The sequence below is a fragment of the Oryctolagus cuniculus genome, chromosome 2, assembly GCF_964237555.1.
Source record: "Oryctolagus cuniculus chromosome 2, mOryCun1.1, whole genome shotgun sequence".
NCBI classification, from domain to species: domain Eukaryota; kingdom Metazoa; phylum Chordata; class Mammalia; order Lagomorpha; family Leporidae; genus Oryctolagus; species Oryctolagus cuniculus.
The window spans coordinates 51,892,228-51,912,466 of record NC_091433.1 but is presented as its reverse complement, the minus strand read 5'-3'; the positions used below and the strand labels follow the sequence as shown (position 1 = coordinate 51,912,466).

Genomic DNA, 20,239 nt, shown 5'->3' with positions numbered 1-20,239 from the left:
TAGCTTCTTACCAGATTTCAATAATTGGAGCTCTACAAATTGAAACTGAGTTGCAAATAAATTTCTATGAAATGCTATAAAATAGATTGGTTATAAATTCTGAATACTGCATACATTCTGTCTATTGCATTTCCTTATGAATTCGATTTAAAAATCCTTTTTGATGTTTTTGCTAAGGTTTTGTTCTAAATAATACTTCAGTATGGACTTTTTCTTGGCAATTCATGTGATTTCCTGGAAGTTCCCACTGAGTATGCACTTACTATGTAAACATAAAACTTGATTCCTCTAGTAAAACCATCAACCATTTGTAAATGCCAATAGGCTTTATGGGCAATTTTCAACCGCCGAGTAAGGTCATTCCTCTTTTTTTTTTTTTTTTTTTTTTTTTTTTCTGTATTTCCCCTAATGCTTTGTAGTACGGGTCACAGAACTTTTACTAAGGCTATTTGCTAATTCTTCTTTACTTTACATCCCCCTTCCCCCACTAATCTTTTGACTGACCACCCCTTCATTTTCCTAAAGAACCTGATTTAAAAACTCCAATCATCTTACCTGATCACATTTCCTCTAATATGTCAACTTAACCATAACTGCTTTGAACATCTAACCTTTCTTTAACCCCCATCACGTTCATGCAACTACACATAACAATATATACAGTTCTTTTTCATTTATCAAAAGAAAAGAATCCTTGGAGAATAAAGATTTGACAGCTCCTGTTACAAGATAATTGTAATACTTAAAAAAAGAGAGAGAAAGAGAGATGAGACAGATGGTGTACACTGGAGACATGTGGAAGTTTGCTTGAAAAATAGCTTTAGAAATTCAATTGAGACTGAAAAGAAATTATGCAAATCATCCTTTTTGCATAAAAGCATCATGGAAAACAAGGAAATTATCTTAATCTTCAATCTTCCACAATCTTGTCACAGAAAAAGAATGTCAACTGGACTGATAGTATCTTGGATTCCTATTTAAAAGAATTCTATAGACACTTATTTGAGTTACAGGAGAAAGATTATTTTCAGTGAGATTAAAAACATTATTCTCTAGATTGTAATATGTAGGTTTAATTCAGCAACATCAACCACCATTACATTTTTGATGAGTTACTCAGTACTTTTATACATATTTTGTAATTTACATCAGGAGTGATTTATAATACTTCCATTACATATTCTTTAAGATTAATTTATATATAATGACAGAAATTTAATTTTTAAAATTGTTTATTAGTCTTGAAAAAGATTTTGATTGTCCTTTTAAACTTGATATACTTTCCTGATTCACACATTACATAATTTTTTTTAAAAAGAAAACATGTATACAAAGCTATGAAAGCAGAAATTCTAAAAAATAATGTGAAAGTTAGAGTGAAAACTTTGTAGTATATGTTTTTGAGGAAAGTGAGAGAAACCAATTTCCCAAAAAGGAGGAATACACTTAATGTGTTCAAGAAAGTTTTCAGAAAAACAAGGCTGAAATGTAGTATGATTGGTACCAGTTAGGATGATAACTATGCTTTTGTGAACATAAACACACATTTTATTTAGGAATAAGAAAAGAACAAGATGAATAGTTTGCTGCAGACAAAAGAAAATGTTATGATGGAATCATTTTTACTCATTATGAAATACAGAGTAAAGCTTCTATTTCATTATACATATGGATTCAGGTGGGTAAACTGATGAAGACTCACATCTTTTGCTGAACACTGTAAGGAAAAAAAGACTCCTGACTCATAATTTTTGAGTCCCTAGTGAATTCACACATATGGTTTTCTTGAGTATTTTGAAGATGGATTACTTAAATGAATCAGAAAGCTCATTTTCTATCTTTAAGTTCAATCAGAAAAAAAGGAGTCTGAGAATTGATAAATAATCTTTAATAAATGAAGAAAAGTTCCTAAGGAAGTTTATGTTATTTCATTTTCCAAAGATAGTTAGATAAAGGATGGGAATTTATCTGCCTTTCTTTGTTTCTTTCTTTGTTTCTTTCTTTGTTTCTTTCTTTCTTTCTTTCTTTCTTTCTTTCTTTCTTTCAGATTTCTTTCTTTCTTTGAAAGGCAGAATTACAGACAGGCAGAGGCAGAAAGAGAGAGAGGTCTTCCATCAGCTAGTTCACTCCCCAGTTGGCCACAATGGTTGGAGCTGGGCCCATCCGACGCCAGAAGCCAGGGAGTTTCTTCTGGGTCTCCCACGGGGTGCAAGGGCCCAAGCACTTGGGCCATCTTCTACTGTTTTTCCAGACCACAGAAGAGAGCTGGATCAGAAGAAGAGCAGCTGGGTCTTGAACCAGCACCCATATTGCAGGTGGCGGCTTAGCCCACTATGCCACAGTGCCAGCCCCTACGTCTGTTTCTAATGAATTGGATTAGGAAAAGTTTGCTTGGAAGCAAGAAAGACCAGTTCAAGGTTTAAACTTTTAAACAAACAATAATGGAATTAGACCAAAAATGTATTTTAATAGAGAGGAAAAACCTTATTTTCCTCCCTCATATAGGTTAAGTTTATCTTTGAATGAACTTGGGTCAGAAATATATCAGCAGCATCTAATTTTCAGGCATGTTTTAATTAAAAGAGTACTGAACAAAAGGACGTTCTAAGATGTGGTATGGGTGACTTCTGGCCACACTTGGAGTGAATTGAAGCCAGCCATGTATGTTTCTCTGGGCAGAACAATACCCTGGCTCCCTTTTAAGACTGATTTCCCTTAAAGATCTGTCCAACATTCATTAAGAGGAGAGACTGGTGGGCTGAGCAGGAAGAGGGAGGCAGGCTGGACTGAATAAATGCAGGTGGCAGCACTCATCACTCTCCCATTGTCACAAGCAACCCAATTCCAGCTCCCACATCCCATGTCCTTCTCAATGAACCCGAAGCCCTAGAGTGCCCTTTATAGATTAGCTTCCCCGGTCAGTGTTCCAGCTGCTTTCTTTTTAATGTGCTTCTGGATGACTCTAGGTTAGTGTTTCTCAAATTGTGGTCCTAGAATCACCTACATTACAATCCTTTTTTTTTTTTTCTTTAAGATGTATTTGTTTGAAAGACAGAGCAACAGAGAGAGAGAGAGAGAGAGAGAGAGAGAGAGGTATCTTCGCTCCGCTAGTTCACTCCTCAAATGACCACAATGACCACAATAGCCAGGTCTGGACCAGGCTCAGGCTAAAGCCATGAGCTAGGAACTCCATCTTGGTCCCCATGCAGGTAGCAGGGGCCCAAGTATTTTGGCCATTTTCTGCTGCCTTCCCAGGCACATTAGCAGGGAGTTGGATCAAAAGTGGAGCAGCTGGGACTCGAATTGGCACTGTGATATACAATGCCCATGTCTCAGGTGGCAGCTGAACCCATCGTGCTACAGCACCAGCCCCAAATCACCTGATTCTTGAATCCAGGCTGGGCCTATGAAACCTGAGTCTTTAGGAATGAGGCAGAGTATCTGCATGTTTAGAGTGCTTTGCAGGTGATTCTGATTGAGCTAAGCTGCAAGAACTATTTGCTGAAGGCTGGGTTATAATTAGTCCGTTTAGAGAACTCTAGCTCTCCCCAGATTTCCTGCAAACACAGCTCCTCAAATGCTCAGACCTGTTTCAAGAAGGCTGGAGGAAGACACGGTTCAGTTACCTCCTACTCATCAGTCTAACTTTCTCCATAGCATCCTCTCTGACTGAAGTGAAATCCTCGGGAAGTGCCTATAAATACTCCATCTGCTCAGATTTTTTTTTTGTCAGACAGTGGATTTTGCACCACCTTCCCACTACTGCACACCAAAATAGCCGTGCTGGGCTTGCCTGCCTGTGACAACCCTTATTTCCTGTCAATTCTGGTGCCTCCTGACCATTTCATAAGAGGGGATTCCATTGCCCTAGGTTGTCCTTTATGCAACTAGGGTGGAAATAAACTTTTGATTCTGAAAAAATCCTTAGACATAATCCAACCCACATTCTAATTATATGGAAACAGATGCAGACAGATACATAGTAAAAAGGAAGGAAGCAAATATTATTGAATCCCTACTATGTGCCAGAAATGGGGCTGTTCTGTTTTTCAACAGGAGTTTTGTCACTAGCTTTTACATCAAGCTATCAAAGTAGGTAATATTATGTCCATTTGTACAGATAAGGAAGTTGAAACTCAGAAAACTCAGAGAAAATTGCCAAGTCATTCAATTAATGGGTAGTAGAAACAAGATTAAATCTAAGTTCTAATAAAACTCCTACGGTCATTTGTTAAGTATTTACCATGTATAGGGCATACTTCTAAGCATTTTATTTCTATAAACTTACATATTAGAAACTTGCCTGAGGTCATCCAGTTAGTATGTGGTAAAGCTTTTGACACAAAAGTTCTCTCCAGAATTAAGTATCCTGGAGAGACCACAAGCAGGGAACGCAGTTATTGTTCAAGTGGGAAATAAACAAGTCTGAAATAAGTATTCCGAGGAAAAAGGGATTTAAGAAGGACTTTTGTTTTGTTTTTTTTACAGGCAGAGTTAGACAGTGAGAGAGAGAAAGGTCTTCCTTTTCCGTTGGTTCACCCCCCAAATGGCCGCCCCGGCCGGCGTGCTGCGCCAATCCAAAGCCAGGAGCCAGGTGCTTCTCCTGGTCTCCCATGCGGGTGCAGGGCCCAAGCACTTGGGCCATCCTCCACTGCACTCCCAGGCCACAGCAGAGAGCTGGACTGGAAGAGGAGCAACCGGGACAGAACCCGGCGCCCCCACTGGGACTAGAACCCAGTGTGCCGGCGCCGCAGGCGAAGGAATAGCCTAGTGAGCTGCGGTGCCGGCCTAAGAAGGACTTCTAATGGATCTTCTTCTCTGGATCTTCTATCTTGATGGTAAGTGAGAGAGGGATCAAGGGGTGTAGGGAGAGTTGAACACAACTGTTTCTTGCTTGCTTGGGGAAATAGGTAGATGGTGACATTATTAACTAAAACCTGGAATGAAAATAAACTGGCATTGTATTTATGTTCTGTGTCATATGGTTAGCTGTTTCTCTAGCTTAGCTATGAAATATAAAAGAATCACAAGTCCTTGTCTTCTACATAGAGCTTATTGATTAATAGATTATAAGACTCCAAGTGAAACATGAAATATTGCCTATAAGGAAGTGAAGTGCTAAGAATATATGTAGCTGTAGGATAGCAATAAATGCAACTGTATACTGGGTTCACTCCTCATTTAAAAATTATTCACTGGCACCCAAATGTGTTGGCTGTCCAGGATACAATGGTGAAGAAGCAGACCCATTCCTTGCCTTCAGAAAACTTACATTTGGGTAAGAGAGATAAGTAAGGAATCAAAAAACTAAACTGCAAAAAAGAGGCCATAAATTAGATAGAGAGCATAGAGTGCTGTGGTAGAACATGATGTTGTAGGGTCCAGGTGACATAGGATTTTATAAGATATGGAACATGTCTGATTTTTATTCTAGTGTGAGGGAAAGAAATTATTGACAAGGCAGTAACATGAGATGTTACTCTTTTTTTTTTTTTTTTTTTGTAGCTTATCCTGAATGTCACTACATTCAGGGTAATTATGCAGACAAGAGTGGCAACATAGATGACATTAGGTGAGCAAGAAGCAAAGGGTGATGGAGGCTTAGAGTGCAATGGAGGTGTTGCAGTCTAATTCTTTGATGTATAATAGAACATGTGAGATTGAGGAATTCTAAAGAGTAGAGGTTTATTCAGCTCACAGTTCTGGAGGCTGGCAAGTCCAAGAGCATGGCACCAGCATCTATCTGCTGAGCTCATCATGAAGGCCTCATGGCAGAAAAGCAACTGCTGGGGAGAGAGAAAACACAAAGGGTAGCCTTGCTTCATAGCCAGCCCCCATCCTTGCAAATTGAGCTCACTCCCAGGAGAATTCGCTCAATTCATCCGGAGGCATCAATCTCTTCATTAGGGTGGAGCTCTCATGACCCCAAACCTCTTAAAGTTTCCACCACTTCTCAGCACTGTTACAGTGGGGATCAAATTTCAACATGAGTTCTGGGAAGGGACAAACCATATCCAAAGCGTGGTAGGTGGCAAAGGAACATGGATAAACATTTTTTAAAAAATGAAATATATTTTGGGAGAAGCCAGAAGAGTTGTTGATGGATGGGATGGCAAAGAAAAGTAAGAAATCAAAGATGACCCTTGGGTTTCTAGTCCAAAAAAATGGATAAACAGTGCTGTTTAGTATCACAGCAACTGGAGGAGGGAAAGTTTTAAAGAAAAATGATAATCACACACACACACACACACACACACACACGTGTAAGCACAGTACCAAATCTTATCAAACAGTGCTCTAGTCTAGAATTTTAAAACCCTGATTTTTATCTCCACTAAGACCAATAACTTCTCTACACCTTGTTTATTCTAATCTGCAACGTGGGGATAATTATATCTGTCTTTACTGCTCCAGAGGGATGCTGAGAAGATAAATTAGATAATATATATGAAAGTACTTTGAAGTCTTGGGAGGAAAAGAACTGTGTAAATCTAGGCTATCATTATTATGTCACAGGGTGTGTTTATATTTTTCATCTATCTAGTCAAAGTCACAGGGGTCATAGCATAACATGTCTATATTCTTTCCTTCATGTTCAGTTACCAGAAATAAATAAAAAAGGAACATATTTCTCTTTCCCAAACTGTCCCTTCCCCTACAGTATCCCCTTGACAGGATTTTGCAATTACTAGTATTGTCTAATATTTTTAAGATCCTGGGAAAAAAAGATTTTGCCTGGTTTAACTGCTAGAGAGAGATTCATGGTAGATAATGATAACAATGATATGTTCCTTTAAAAGATAAGTACAGATTACAAAGAGCCAGCACACTGTCTCATCTAATGGTCCAATGATACTCTAAGTTTTTTTTTTTTTTTTTTTCTCACTGTTTGATGGACAGAAAATGACTCAAGTAGTTTAAGCAACTTAGCCAAGACTTTATTTTCTGGCTGGAGTAACTAAAGCTAATAACATAATTGCATTCTAAACAATATTGTGAACATGCACCTGGGGTGTTCAAAGAACTGTAATACGCATGGGATGTGTGTGCTGGTGACTTTGATCAGTGCAGTCTCAGGACACATTGTCTTCTGATCTTTGAAAATGGTGTGACTCCTGGTTTTCTTGTCTAGAGTTTCAAGAGCTAACTCTGAAATCGTGTCCTGTTCTCTCTAGTAAAGAAACAGAAAACAAAATAAGAACAAAATTTGCCCTTTCATTCCAGAGTAATGTATGCTTAAATTTCTTCTTTCTCTAGGGAACAGGCATGCTGTCCTCAATTTTGCCTGGGGTAGGGGATATGGTGGTGATGTGCAAAAGATAGGGCTTTAGTTCGGCAGAAAGAAAACTGGACGAGGAATCCAAAGAGTTAAGGCTGACTCATGGTTCAACATTATTTATTTTATGGCCTGGGGAAGGAAGTTAATCTAGTTGAGCTTCAGTCTTAATGACTGTAAAGTGAATACAGGAATCCTGAATCCTTATCTGTTCACTAACTTTCCAGCTAGCCTCCTCTTCACCTGCAGTTTCAGCTGCAGAACTGTATGGCCTAACCAATCACTTTCAGAATGCCTTGTTTACAGATGATTGGATTATGAATTCTCCATCCGATTCAGTCCCCTCGTCTTTCTCAGCTCAAATTCATGTACACTTACTCATTTCCAATGGAGGGAGAAGTGGGCTGTTATTTTTGGTGTTCACACTGTATGACTCTCAGCATATTAATCTACTTAGAACAAAGCTGAAGAAGGATGACATGGAAGATGGCTGTGAGAACTGAATTAATACATGGAAAATGTTTTGCAGAGTGCCTGGCTCCTAGTGAGGATAATTTTTGAGTTGTTACAATTTTTTCTTACTTAGAGGGCCCTCATTTGTCTTGAATGGTTTAGCTGTGGCCCTGGAGGAGACTAGAGGATAATCTGATTCCTCTTCAAACTGTCAGCCTGGTTGATGGCCTCTCAGGGATTTCTTGCACAATTTGTCTCTATACCTCCGTCTCCTGGTCCTCATCTAGTTTATGCTCACATTTGAGAAAGGATATTTGGCATACTTTTTGGTTGGTTAACAGAAAATGCAAATAAAATAACAACTTTGAGATCAACGACACCTTTAACTTGCTTTCTCTCTGAACTGAGTCTGAAAAACAAACCCTAACTCCTGTGGACAACACGTTTTTCCAAACTCTTCTTCGGAGTTTACAGGTGTGTGCCTGGAGCAACGAAAACAAAGGTTACAGCGACCATGCCGACGGAGGCCTCCCAGGCGCAGATGAAAGAGGTGTCCCTCAGCTAGCTCCACGGTGCCAGCTCGCCGGAGGTGCCACTTTGAATGCTCCCCTGTAGGGCAGGTATAGCAGAGCCTCCCAAGGCTGAGTTTTAAACCCGCACGAGTGTTCTCCCCTCTGGTTGTGACCGTTCAGGCCAGTGATCCTCCAGGCTGGCTCTGGCTCTCGTCCCGAGACTGGGGCCCGGCGGCTGGACAGCTGTCCTCGGGCTGCCCCCACCGACTCCACGAGCCTCGCCTCGCCTCGCCGGGAACTGAGGGGTAACATTTTGCCCTTGCTCCACCAAGCAAGTATCCGGGGGCCCGACGGGCAGACGCAAAGGGAAAATGGGACCGGTTCTTGCCGGGGTGGCTCCCACCCGCCCGCCGAACCCAGCCTTTCCTACGCCGCAGCCGCTCTCGCCCAGAGAACGGACTGTCCCGGGTCGCCCGGCGCCGCTGGGCAGGAGGATAACGCAGCCAGTCCAAGCCCCGTGGCTCCTTCATCTTCACTCAGCCGCCACTCCCGCCGCCTCCTTCCCTCCCTCGGCAGCTCCATTTTTTTCAGCTCCATTTTTCCCTCAGGGAAAAGGCGTCTGTCCCAAACCCTTCCTCCTCGCTGCCCCCTGGGGTCCTCGCTTCCCCGACTCCCGGCTCTCCCAGCGTCGCCTAAGGCCACTGCCCCCCACCCCGGCCCTGGAGCCAGCGGGGTCCGGCGCGCAGGTACCTCAGCGGCAGGAGGAAGGCGCGGCGGCCGGGCGCCTCCCAGAGGTGCGGCGCCCGCTCCGGGGGGAGGCGCTGTGGCGCGGGGCCGCCCCCTTGCGCCCGGGGCGCCGGCTGCGGCTCGGCCTCCTCCTCCACTACCTCCTCCTCCTCCTCCTCCCTGGCTGGGAAAGTGGGAGGCGGCAGCGGCGGCGGCGTGGTGTGTGCGCGCGTGAGGGGGGCAGCAGAGAGGAGTCTCCCGGTGCCACCGCGGCGTCAGAGACACTGCGAGCGGCGGGCGCGGCGGGGCCGCATCTGCATCGGCCGCCGCCGCCGCTGCGGGGCTGCGAACAAAGAGGAGGAGCCGAGGCGCGAGGTAGGGCGCGCGGCGGCCGCGGGGCTGGCGGGGACGCGGCGTCGGCGGACCCTCTCTGCGGGTCGCTGCGGAGGAGACGGTGGTCTGGGCGTTCTCGCTCCCCTGCACTGGTCAGGCTCTGTCCCCTCACCTTCGGGGTCTCCGTGGGCCAGGAGTCCGGACCTGCGGCCACGGAACCCGCGGCCTCGCTGCCGTCTCCCGGCAGGAAGCAGCCTGGGCTCGGTGCCGCGGTCTCCCGGGGCGCAGCCCAGCACCCCCTGCTTCCCGGATGGCTCCATCTCCCTGGGGACTCTCGCCTCATCTCTGCGGGGTTATAGATCTGTTTCTCCGTGGTACTTTGTAGGGCTGAGTTTCGCAACTTAAGGCCGCGCATTTATTTTTAACTCCTTGAAAACTTCCAGCAGTCGTGGGGGGTGGGGTGGGGTGGGATTTTTGTCCCTGGCTTGACCTGAAGGGAGGCGGAGGTGGGGCTGACTCTTGGAGAGCCCCGTTCCGCGACGGCCCGGGCCGCAGCCCCAGCCCAAGTCCGCCCCTGCCCGGGCGCTGGCGACACCTGGCTCCGGGGTGTGTCTGCGGCGGGCGGCCGCCGCGCCTCCCCGCGGGCTCGGGCAGTACCTGTGCGTGCGGCGTGGGAGGGAGGCGCAGCCCTGTAGCTCCCTCCCGGCCTCACTTTGTCAAGAACAGCTGTTAATGCTTCCATCCAAATCTTTTTACCCCCTTTCTCCTGGGTATTCACGTTTTACATTTATTTTGGTGGCTGGGGGAAAGAGCGGCACAGTAACAGGTTTAAATGCTTTTTCCTGAATGGCCCCATTTTCTTATTATGCTCACAGTTTTCAGTCCAGCATTCCATTGTCAAATTCTTTTGGTGGCAGTTTGGCCAGATTTTCTGAATGGGATTAGAACAGGCCGTTCAGAAATCCGTCCACCACTGCTCTGAAGGGTGCTTTTATGTGCATTTTAGCTGCTTTCCAGCAAGTCTCTAGTTGTGTCCTTAGAATTGTCAACCTTCAGCTCTTTCTGGTTGGGCAAGATTAAGTAGTTGTATTTTTAAGAGCGTCGAAGAAACATATGTATTTAATATTGGGGTCATTTACCACAAAGATCACATGAAGCATGGTTTCTAAGATGCCAAAGTGACTTAAAAATTGGGAACTTCCTCGGATTTAAAAGCGATTTCAGGCAGAGGAAACTTTTGATTGCTTCTGTTCAGCTTATTCTATGAGTTGAAGACTTAATATCATTTTCAGAGCTGAAGAAATTATGTTCTTAATTGCACTTCATAAATCCTGTTTATTGCAAGGATCCTGTATAATGCTTCATAGCTGTTCTGCACAGCAAACTCCTCTATATCTTTAGGGATTAATTTTGAATTGTTTGAAAGGCCCATTTTGTTTTCATTGACTTTGTAGTTGAGGAACCACATCCAAAAGCAAAACTACACCATGCAGAGGAAGCACTGCTGTGTACTTTTCAGCTCTTGGCTTCTCTGTGAACTTTTTCCCCAGATAACAATGCTGATTTTCTCTTTCTCTTTTTCTGCTCTCTCCCCATGACTCTAGAGCAAAGTCTGAAATGGATGTTACATGAATCATTTTAAGGGATGCACACGATTATGAACGTTCCTGAAGCTTTCCTGTCAGTCAAATAGATAAAAGATGGATGAATCTGCCTTGTTGGATCTCTTGGAGTGCCCTGTGTGTCTAGAGCGCCTTGATGCTTCTGCAAAGGTTTTGCCTTGCCAGCACACGTTTTGCAAACGATGTCTGCTGGGGATTGTAGGTTCCCGGAATGAACTGAGATGTCCCGAGTGCAGGACTCTTGTTGGCTCGGGTGTGGAGGAGCTTCCCAGTAACATCCTGCTGGTCAGACTTCTGGATGGCATCAAGCAGAGGCCTTGGAAACCTGGCCCTAGTGGGGGCAGTGGGACCAACTGCACAAATGCGTTAAGGGCCCAGGGCAGCACGGTGGCTAATTGTAGCTCAAAAGATCTGCAGAGTTCCCAGGGTGGACAGCAGCCTCGGGTGCAAGCCTGGAGTCCCCCGGTGAGGGTGAGTAGCCTGCAGAGGCAATTTGGTGTCCACATTCTTTGTTTATTCTTTGGCTTGATGTTTTCCAAATCAGCTTATTGCATAAGAAGCCACACTTTCTTTACCAGATAGGAGATTGTATCTCTGGAGCTTTCTTTTTGTCATGGTGGAATGAGATTGGAGATGATTACTGATAAAATTCTCTCCAGATAGTGTCTGTTATCTTTTAAGATACATTTTGGGAAACAGGTAACCATTATTAAATGAAATCTAAAAAATACAGCAGTATTTTTGTGATGATTTAAAAATGGAAACCTGGTATGGTTTCACCCTTTTGGTGCAGTTGGGAGTGGTAGTTGTGTATGTGTGTGTCCCTATGTGTACGTATGTGGTGAATATATATACATATAAATCATAAGTAGGAAAACAAGCCTTCCTCTTTACATTGCTTAGAGTCATTCTATTGGTTTTATGAATGCACAGCACAAAATTTACTGGTTGGAGGAATTCTTAACAAATCATGGCCACAGGTAGCAGAGCTTCGTTGCCATGGCAACAAAAGGGCATTTACCACTACGCTGAAGCATCTAGCTTTATGTTGGGCTTTACAGGAAGTGAAACAAAGTATTTTCATCAAAATGATTTTTCTTGGGCTTTGGGCTGAAATAATTTTAAGTGAAGCTAAGTGTTCAATTACCACTACTTAAATTTCCAGAAGGTATTCCAAAGAAATATAAATTATGTTGTGAATGATGGCTTCCTGATAAAATGTACTTTTCTCCTTTATGTAAAAAATAAAATAGTCATGGATGCCAGCTAATTGAAACAATTCCATTTTTGTTGGAAGAAGCAATTTTTTTATTTTTTTTTTAAATATTTATTTATTTGCAAGGCAGAATGACAGAGAGGCAGAAGCTGAGAGAGAGGGAGGGAGGGAGAGAAAGAGAGACCTTCCATTCGTTGTTTCACTCCTTAGATAGCTGCAACAGCCTCAGCTGTGCTGATCTGAAGCCAGGAGCCAGGAGCTGCTTCCAGGTGTCTCACGAGGGTATGGGGGCCGAGGACTTGGGCTATCTTCCACTGCTTTCTCGGGCCATAGCAGAGAGTGGGATTGAAGCAGCTGGGACTCGAACCAGTGCCCATATGGGATGCTGGCACTACAGGCAGCAGCTTTACCCGCTATGCCACAGCCCCAGCCCCAGCAGTTTTCCTAATTGGTTAAATAGGTAAAATCTCTTTGTCAAGAATGGTTAATCTATATGGGAATTTTTGTCAAATATTCAGTCAACATTCAAAATTTACTTTTACTTGATGTAGGAACTGCACACTGGGATGGCATTAGACGATACAAATCCCCAGATGTGTGAGACAGCTGTAACAGTGGTTTCCTCCTTCTGAAGCTCATTTTTTACAAATGATATAATGTATTTACATCACTAGATGTGAAGTATGTAAAGCATTTTAATCACTCGAAAACTGTGGATCCTAGAAGACAGTTTCCTCAGTAGGCTCTCATGTTTCTTTTGATTCATAATTCATTTTTTTAAAGATGGTGAGAACTTTAGGAGGTTTTCCTTCCTTATTTGGAGCCCACGTGTGGTGAAATTGATCTGCTTACAGTGGTGTTTTTTTTTTTTTTTTTTTTTTTTTTTTTACGTCTCCTTTTATTTCATGGAGTTTAATGGTGACTTGGTTAATACATATGGATTCATGAATATTTTAACCTCAGAACCAGTGATCAGGCTGATAATTTCTGAGACACCTAACCCAGATCTGCTCAGCTTAATGAAGGGGTTGATTTGCATCCTGCAAGAGGCCTTGTTTCCCTGTGAATTAGGGCAGGGAAAGCATAGCTTCTGGCTATGAAGAGGAGTAATTCAGTTGTTGACACATAACCTTACCTGTTGTGAGGAATGCATTGAATGTTCGATCTTGGATAAAAAGGAATTTAAGGAGCAGCTAAAGAGTTCAACTTAATATCCTTTGAATTTTAAGGTTTTTTTTTTTTCTTTCTGAAGATGACTGTATAATGCTACTGAACTGCTAGATACCTAAAATTGAACTTTACTTTTCTTAGATAAATGATTTGGCAGTATCAATCACATTAATATTATTTTTCTGGCATACTTAAATTAATTTTGTTTAATTACTTTGTTTCTTCTTTAGCATGAGGAAAATTACTTGCCAAGAAGCTCAACTGTGCTTGAGCTTTATAATTGGGATAAAACACTTGAGGTAGATAAAAGTGGGGATAAGCCTGCTGCTTTGATGGGAGGAGTTACTAGTACCTTTTGGTTTCAAGCATTCATAACAATTAGAACCACACAGAATACCCAACTACTTAAAAGAGAAATAATCTGTAGAAAAGAACCCTTTTGAAAGTAAAACAAATAAAATTGTAACAGACAGCCACACAGAAGATGTAATGTACTCCCTTGGCCACTACCCTGAGGTGAGTGACTGTAATAAATCCCAAACATGTATCTTACTCCCTTCCATGTTCTGACACAACCAAGTGGTGCAGTGAGCCTGTTTCCACATGTTGTGCAAAGCTGAAAGTGATAACATGTGGAATGTTGCTTCAGTTTATTAGTACGTTCGATGTTACATTAGATTGTGACCATGTGGCTTCCTCATGGATTTAGCTGAGGCAGAGTGAATGTTCTCAGCAGATTCGAACATTTCCAACATGTGACACACATCTTGTTCCCAGAATTGTAGCGTTTCCTGCGTAATAGGAAGGAAAAAAGGAAAGAGTGTTGGAGTCACCATGGGATCCTTCAGCTTTTTACCTCAAGTGAAAAATCTCCTGTTGGTTTCAGGCCAAAATCAAGCAGTGGAATGAACTACAAGGAGAGGGAGGCCACAGATACTTCTCTCAATGGATTAAAATATATACCTGTGGATGATACATTAGATATTAGAAGACAGATTTAAATAGTTTCTGTAGTGTTGTGACCTAACAGAATAATTAATTTTCTGCTTTTTATGTGTAGTTCCATTGGTTTAAGATCTACTCTGCTTATATATCTATACAGATCTGGCTAGAGATCATTACTTAATGATTTCACGCCAACTTCACATCAAAGTGAATTTATTCAAAAATAGGCCACATGATCACTGATTTATATTTTATTTATACTTTCCTTTCTTTAACAATTGTTTATTAAGCACTTGTAGGGTATAAGTACCACAGTAACTGCTGGATAGATGATGATGGGCGAACCAGATACAGATTCCATTTATGAACCTTTGAGTATGTGATAAGTCTCATGGGGGAGGCACATTAATAAAATAATAACAGTATAGGTATGTAATTAAATTTGATAAATTCAATAACAGATAAATTCAATGACAGAGAGCTAGGGGAAAGGGTATAAGGACCTGTGTTTAGTGTGAGGGCAAGTTTGTTTGTGATGTGTGTGTGTGTGTTCCTCAAAAGCTTCCTTGAGAAAGAAGAATTTGAGCTGAGATCTTAAGGGTGAAATGGTATTAGTTAGGTGAATGATACTAGGTAGGGGAGGAATGTTCAGAAGACCTTGACCTACAGCAGATGGGGACATGGCTGCTAGAAAGAATTGACACAGTTGAGTGTGAACCAAGCAAGCCACTGGAACAAGGACATAAGGTGAGCCCACAAATTTGAGGCATCAAGAACCATGGGGTTCAGGGCCAAACTAGTGGTACAGATAAGAAGTGATGTGCATTTTGTATAAAAGAAAGAATGAATCTGTATCATGAGGTTTGTGTTGAGTGGTCCCTGGGTTAAGTATGAATTAGGGCGGTCAGGATTTGCTTGCTCCCCTGGTGTGGAAGGTTCAGTGCGAACACTGATTGTCAAAAGAATTGGTGTCTCTGCAGAGCTGGGGAAGAGGGTCTGTATTAACTCATAGTAGACATACACAAGACATTTGATGTGATGGTTTGGATGAGGGGAGTGTTTTGATGTTTCATAATGCCTGAGTTGAAGTAGAAAAGGTGTCCCCCCCCCAATAATGTTTAATGCAGACATTCTTGAGCTCTGATTTTTATCACTTTCTCACTTTGTCTTATTTTTCATCATTTTCTCTTTGGCCCATGCTCCAGGCCTCCCATGTGCCCCTTAGCTGACTTTTCCTTTGTTCCTCAGTCAGGCTAAGTTCCTCCGTGGGGCTCTGCAATCTGCAAGAGGGAGGAGGGCAAAGAAGACGAAAGGAATCTGGGGTGTATGCTAATTGGTGATTTTAAAACAGAAATGTTTAATTATTTTATATCAGGTAAAGTATCATGTAACCATTGTCATGTAAATCTCTAGGGTGAAGTATTTTAAAAATGAAAAAGAATACAGATTTCAAAATGAGTACATAAAATATTCTGAGTATAAAAGAATTCAACAGTATAAAAGTATGTTATAATAAATACTGGTAAGGATGTAGGAAAAAAGGTATCATAATACACTGTTGGTGGGAATGTAAGCTAGTACAGCCATTGTGGAAGATAGTATGGAGATATCTTGGAAATTTGAAAATAGATCTACCATATGACCCAGCCATCCCACTCCTGGGAATTTACCCAAAAGAAATGAAATCAGCATATGAAAGAGCTTTCTGTACCCCCATGTTTATTGTAGCTCAATTCATAATAGCTTAGATATGGAATCAAACCAGATATCCATCAATAAATGACTGGATAAAGAAAAGGAGATATATAAATATATACACACACACACACTATGAAATACTACACAGCCATAAAAAAGAGTGAAATCCTATCTTTTGCAAAAAAATGGATGCAATTGGAAACCATTATACTTAGTGAAATAAGCCAGTCCTAAAAAGGCAGTTATCATATGTTTCCCTGATCTGTTGTAACTAATAGAGTACAAAAAAATATAATGTATAGGAGTGAAATAGACATTTTGAGAATTGATTACAGCCCTTCTCTCTACTGTTGAGCAACAGTGTTTTTCTTATTATTATTTGTTGAATTCTTTACTTAGTAGAGGGTTAATCTTACGATTATAAAATAAACTGAAAGTGTGTCATAAAAATTAAAAAATCAGGAAAGAGGAGAGAGGGTGGGAGTGTGGGCAGGAGGGAGGGTACGGTGGGAAATATCACTGTGGTCCTAAATCTGTGAATATGAAATTTGTTCACCTTTTATAAATAAAAATTTATTTTAAAAATGTGTTATCAGATGTGTATATATTCTTCCAGGTCTTTTCATGTGTATTTAGTTAGTTGTGCATATAATTTTTTTTAATAGAAATAGAAGTTCATATATTAAATGACTTACTGGTTCATTTAATATGTCTGAAAACTTTTCATGTCTGAGAATATAGATCTGTCCTAAGTAAAACAAGAAACTGTCGGTCTATAATATACATACGGAAAAGTGCACATACTATAAATGTGCCACTTATTGACTGATCATACTTTTTATTTAAATGACTATAGTATTTTTCTGCTTCTAAAATTAAAAGTATACATGCTCATGGTAAGAAATCTGATACCAGGAAAGGATATAATGAAGAAAATTAAGGCTTCCAATTTCTTCATAATCCCCAGGGGTGACCACTGAGAAGAGGATTTTGGTGTGTGTGTGTTTTCTTCCAGAAAAGAAAAGAAAGAAATGGGATCATATTAAACATGCTCTTCTGCAATTTGAGTTTTTTTTTGTTTAACGATAGGACTTGGGCAGCTTTCCATATGTGTTCACATTGATGTGGTAGGAAATATTAAGCATTATTATTTTCATGTTCTAGATATAGGAAGGATGGCTGTCAAGTCCTCGTAGCTAGTGAGTGACGGAGACAGGATTCCACCCTGGGTCTTTTTACTCAAAGTGGCAACCATTCTCCCTGGGTTCTCAAGCTGCTTTCAGTAGGCAAAGCTCTTCTCAGTGGTAGCTGGGGAAGGTTTTTCTCTTCACTGTCCCTGCTACCTGTTCCCTTCCCCTCCATCCCAAAAGGCAGACAAATAAAGCTCCTTGGTAGTAACAGTGGGTCAGGAAACCAGGCCTTCCTCAGCTTGGCCTATGGGAGGGGTGTGGTTTGGAGGTCAGAAGTCATGGCCTCTGCCAACACTGATGTCGTCTGGCTGTGAGTGTTCTCTTGGCTTCATTTCTTCAGCACAGAGATACAGAGCCGTTCAGGACCTACGCTCCATGCAAGGTGGTTGGGGAAAAGGGGATGAGGAGTTCGGGAGAGTTTGGTTCATCTTCAACTTTCCAGAACCCTTTTAGTGTCTGGGAGATGCACTCACAGAGGCTTGTGGAATAAATGAGTGAACAAGTGGCCGGCGCTGTGGCTCACTAGGCTAATCCTCCGCCTTGTGGCACCGGCACCCCGGGGTTCTAGTCCCGGTCGGGGCGCCGGATTCTGTCCCGGTTGCCCCTCTTGCAGTCCAGCTCTCTGCTGTGGCCAGGGAGTGCAGTGAAGGATGGCCCAAGTGCTTGGGCCCTGCACCCCATGGGAGACCAGGAGAAGCACCTGGCTCCTGGCTTCGGATCAGCGCGGTGTGCCGGCCGCGGCGGCCATTGGAGGGTGAACCAACAGCAAAGGAATACCTTTCTCTCTGTCTCTCTCTCTCACTGTCCATTCTGCCTGTCAAAAAAAAAAAAAAAAAGAGTTTAGGGATCTTTAGCTGTGTATTCTCCCACTATCTTATATATGCTGAACTCCTCTTGTGTGCTGTTTCCCTGAAATCTGTAAAATAGGGCTAACACTTGCACAGCCAATTAATAGATTATCTTGTGGAGAAATGCAAGAATTGGAGTAATTTGAATACTTTAAAGAAAATATTTATTTATCTGAAAGGCAGAATTAGTGGGAGAGACTGAGAGATCTGCCATCTGCTGATGGACTCCTCAAATGACTATAACGGCCAGGGATGTGCCAGGGTGAAGCCAGGAGTCTGGAGCTTCATCCAGGTCTCCTATATGGGTGCAGGGGACCAAGAACTTGGGCCATCCTCCGCTGCCTTCCCAGGCACATTAGCAGGGAGCTGGGTTGGAAGTGGAGCAGCCAGGACACAGGCGTCCATATGGAATGCTACACCACAATGCTGCCCCTAGGATTTTAAAGGCTATTTCAGTGGATGTAATCACTATCAGTCTTCCTCATGAAGGAGTGTATTTGGGGATGATGAGACCTAAGTAATTTGAAAAGAAATGCCCATAAAATGGATGTAGTGTCTGGATACAGAGCTCCACAAAATGGGGACATGAGCTCAGTTATTTTGGTCCTTTCCTGTGAGAAGCAGCCTGATAAAGGTCTGTTCTGTTCAGCAAGGCCTGAGGGTGTCTTTCCCTGTTTCCCCATTTATATCACTATGGCTCCAGTCTTTTTTTTTTTTTTTTTAATTTCTCCTTTAGATGTCTGAGGAAGGAAAGAAAAGATGATTATGCTGTTGCTGATTGGGCAAGGAAGAAGAAAATTAGAAAAGGAGGAAGAGATAAAATCTGTTGCTTTAGCTGAAGGTCCCTGCTGTTCTTTGAAAAGTTCCCCCTCTGCCCTGTTCTTGGCTTCAGCTCCTTACTCGTGGTTTCTGCCGCAGCTGGGGTAGAGCCTCTGTAGTTTGTTCTCTTGCCTGTCTTCAGAGCAGCTTGCTTTGCTTTGCCCGGCTAACATGGTCTGCACTTTCCAAGTGGCTAACAGGACCACAGTGGGTGAAATGGTACAATAAAGCGGAGAAGGAAGGCAGCATTTCTGTTGTACTTCATTCCTTTCCTTGAATTGCTTTTCCAGGTTGCTTTCCCAGATCGCTCTTTTTGCCTGATAGTTAGCCTGTGGTCTCAATGAAGGAGAAGAATGAAAACAGAGGCATGGGTGTGGCAGCAGTCTGTTCCTGCGCCTGCTCTTCTGTTGTTCGTGGTCTCTCCTGCAGCACTCCCCCAGTCCCTGGGTCCCCTTTGCATACCTCCGTTCTTCAGCTCTCACCTCTGTGGAAGAATGCCTGCTTTCCCCCTTCTAGTCAGATACTCTGTTTATTAATTCAAACCCTTTCCACTCTGCTGCTGAACATGGTTTAAGCAAAACCAAGACATTATGTGAAAAGTCTGTTTTATTTTAAAAGCAAAAGGCAAATGACTTTGTGCCTCACTTTGTGTCCAGATTCTCCATAAGGGTGTGCAGTAGTGTAGGAATCTTGTATATGTGGTAGAGTAAAATATGCTTGTGATAGAAATATTACACAGCAACACAGTAAAGAGATACCAGACAAGCCTCATTTACATAGCATCAGAAGTACACTGAGATATACTTAGATGGAAATATTATCCTAAGCCTGGCCAGAAAGCTCCCTCCCTGTGGAACTTAGACCCAATCATCCTTCCAAAACATTTAGCATAAAGCGTATGGATGTTTTCCACTATTCCCCCCTTTTAAAATTTTTCAGAGATTTCTGGAAGTAGTAACTTTTAAAAAAATTCTGAGCCCCAGCCACCCTTTTTGTGGCTCCAAAATCGTTTCCAGCGCATGTGCCTGCCAATGCTTAGTCAAGAGGATGGTAGCAGTTGCTTCCTGAATTGTGACATATGGGTGACTGTAAACACAGCCATTTTAAAGATAGATGTGCGAGTGGGCTCTTTTGGGGTAGTTGGGAAGGGAATGGAGGTGCCATTTCAGATGGTTGACAGTAGTGGTTAAGTAGTAGATTATTTGCGTCGTGAAACATGGGAAAAATGAGCAGTAGGAGGATTTGCAAATGAATTTTTAAGTTCCATTAAATATATTGCAGAGGCATGAGCTGTCAAGTTTGAACGTTTTTCTCTTGGCCTAAGGAAAAAAATTCCTTAAAGTATTTTTTTTTTTTTGCAAGAAAACAAGTCACTTTGAATGCTATTTTCACTGCTTATAATTTGGGAATGAATGAACAGGAGTGAATTTT

The 20,239-nt window shown here is 42.3% G+C and overlaps 1 protein-coding gene and 1 long non-coding RNA gene across 4 annotated transcripts in view; one reads left to right on the top strand and one right to left on the bottom strand.

Moving 5' to 3' along the window:
• The window catches only part of LOC138848463 (uncharacterized), a 35,384-nt gene extending 25,737 nt beyond the window's left edge, over positions 1-9,647 (bottom strand). Inside the window, exon 1 of the long non-coding RNA XR_011386269.1 lies at positions 9,473-9,647. This is a non-coding gene — a long non-coding RNA (uncharacterized lncRNA). The remainder of the gene's footprint in view (positions 1-9,472) is intronic.
• Positions 9,088-20,239, top strand: part of SH3RF1 (SH3 domain containing ring finger 1) — a 196,838-nt gene continuing 185,686 nt past the window's right edge. For all 3 annotated transcript variants that reach the window (XM_008249697.4, XM_017338128.3, XM_002709468.5), the window contains exons 1-2: positions 9,088-9,342; positions 10,905-11,393. In XM_008249697.4, coding sequence (XP_008247919.3) covers positions 11,001-11,393 — 393 coding nt within the window. In that variant the 5' untranslated portion in view covers positions 9,088-9,342; positions 10,905-11,000. The remainder of the gene's footprint in view (positions 9,343-10,904; positions 11,394-20,239) is intronic.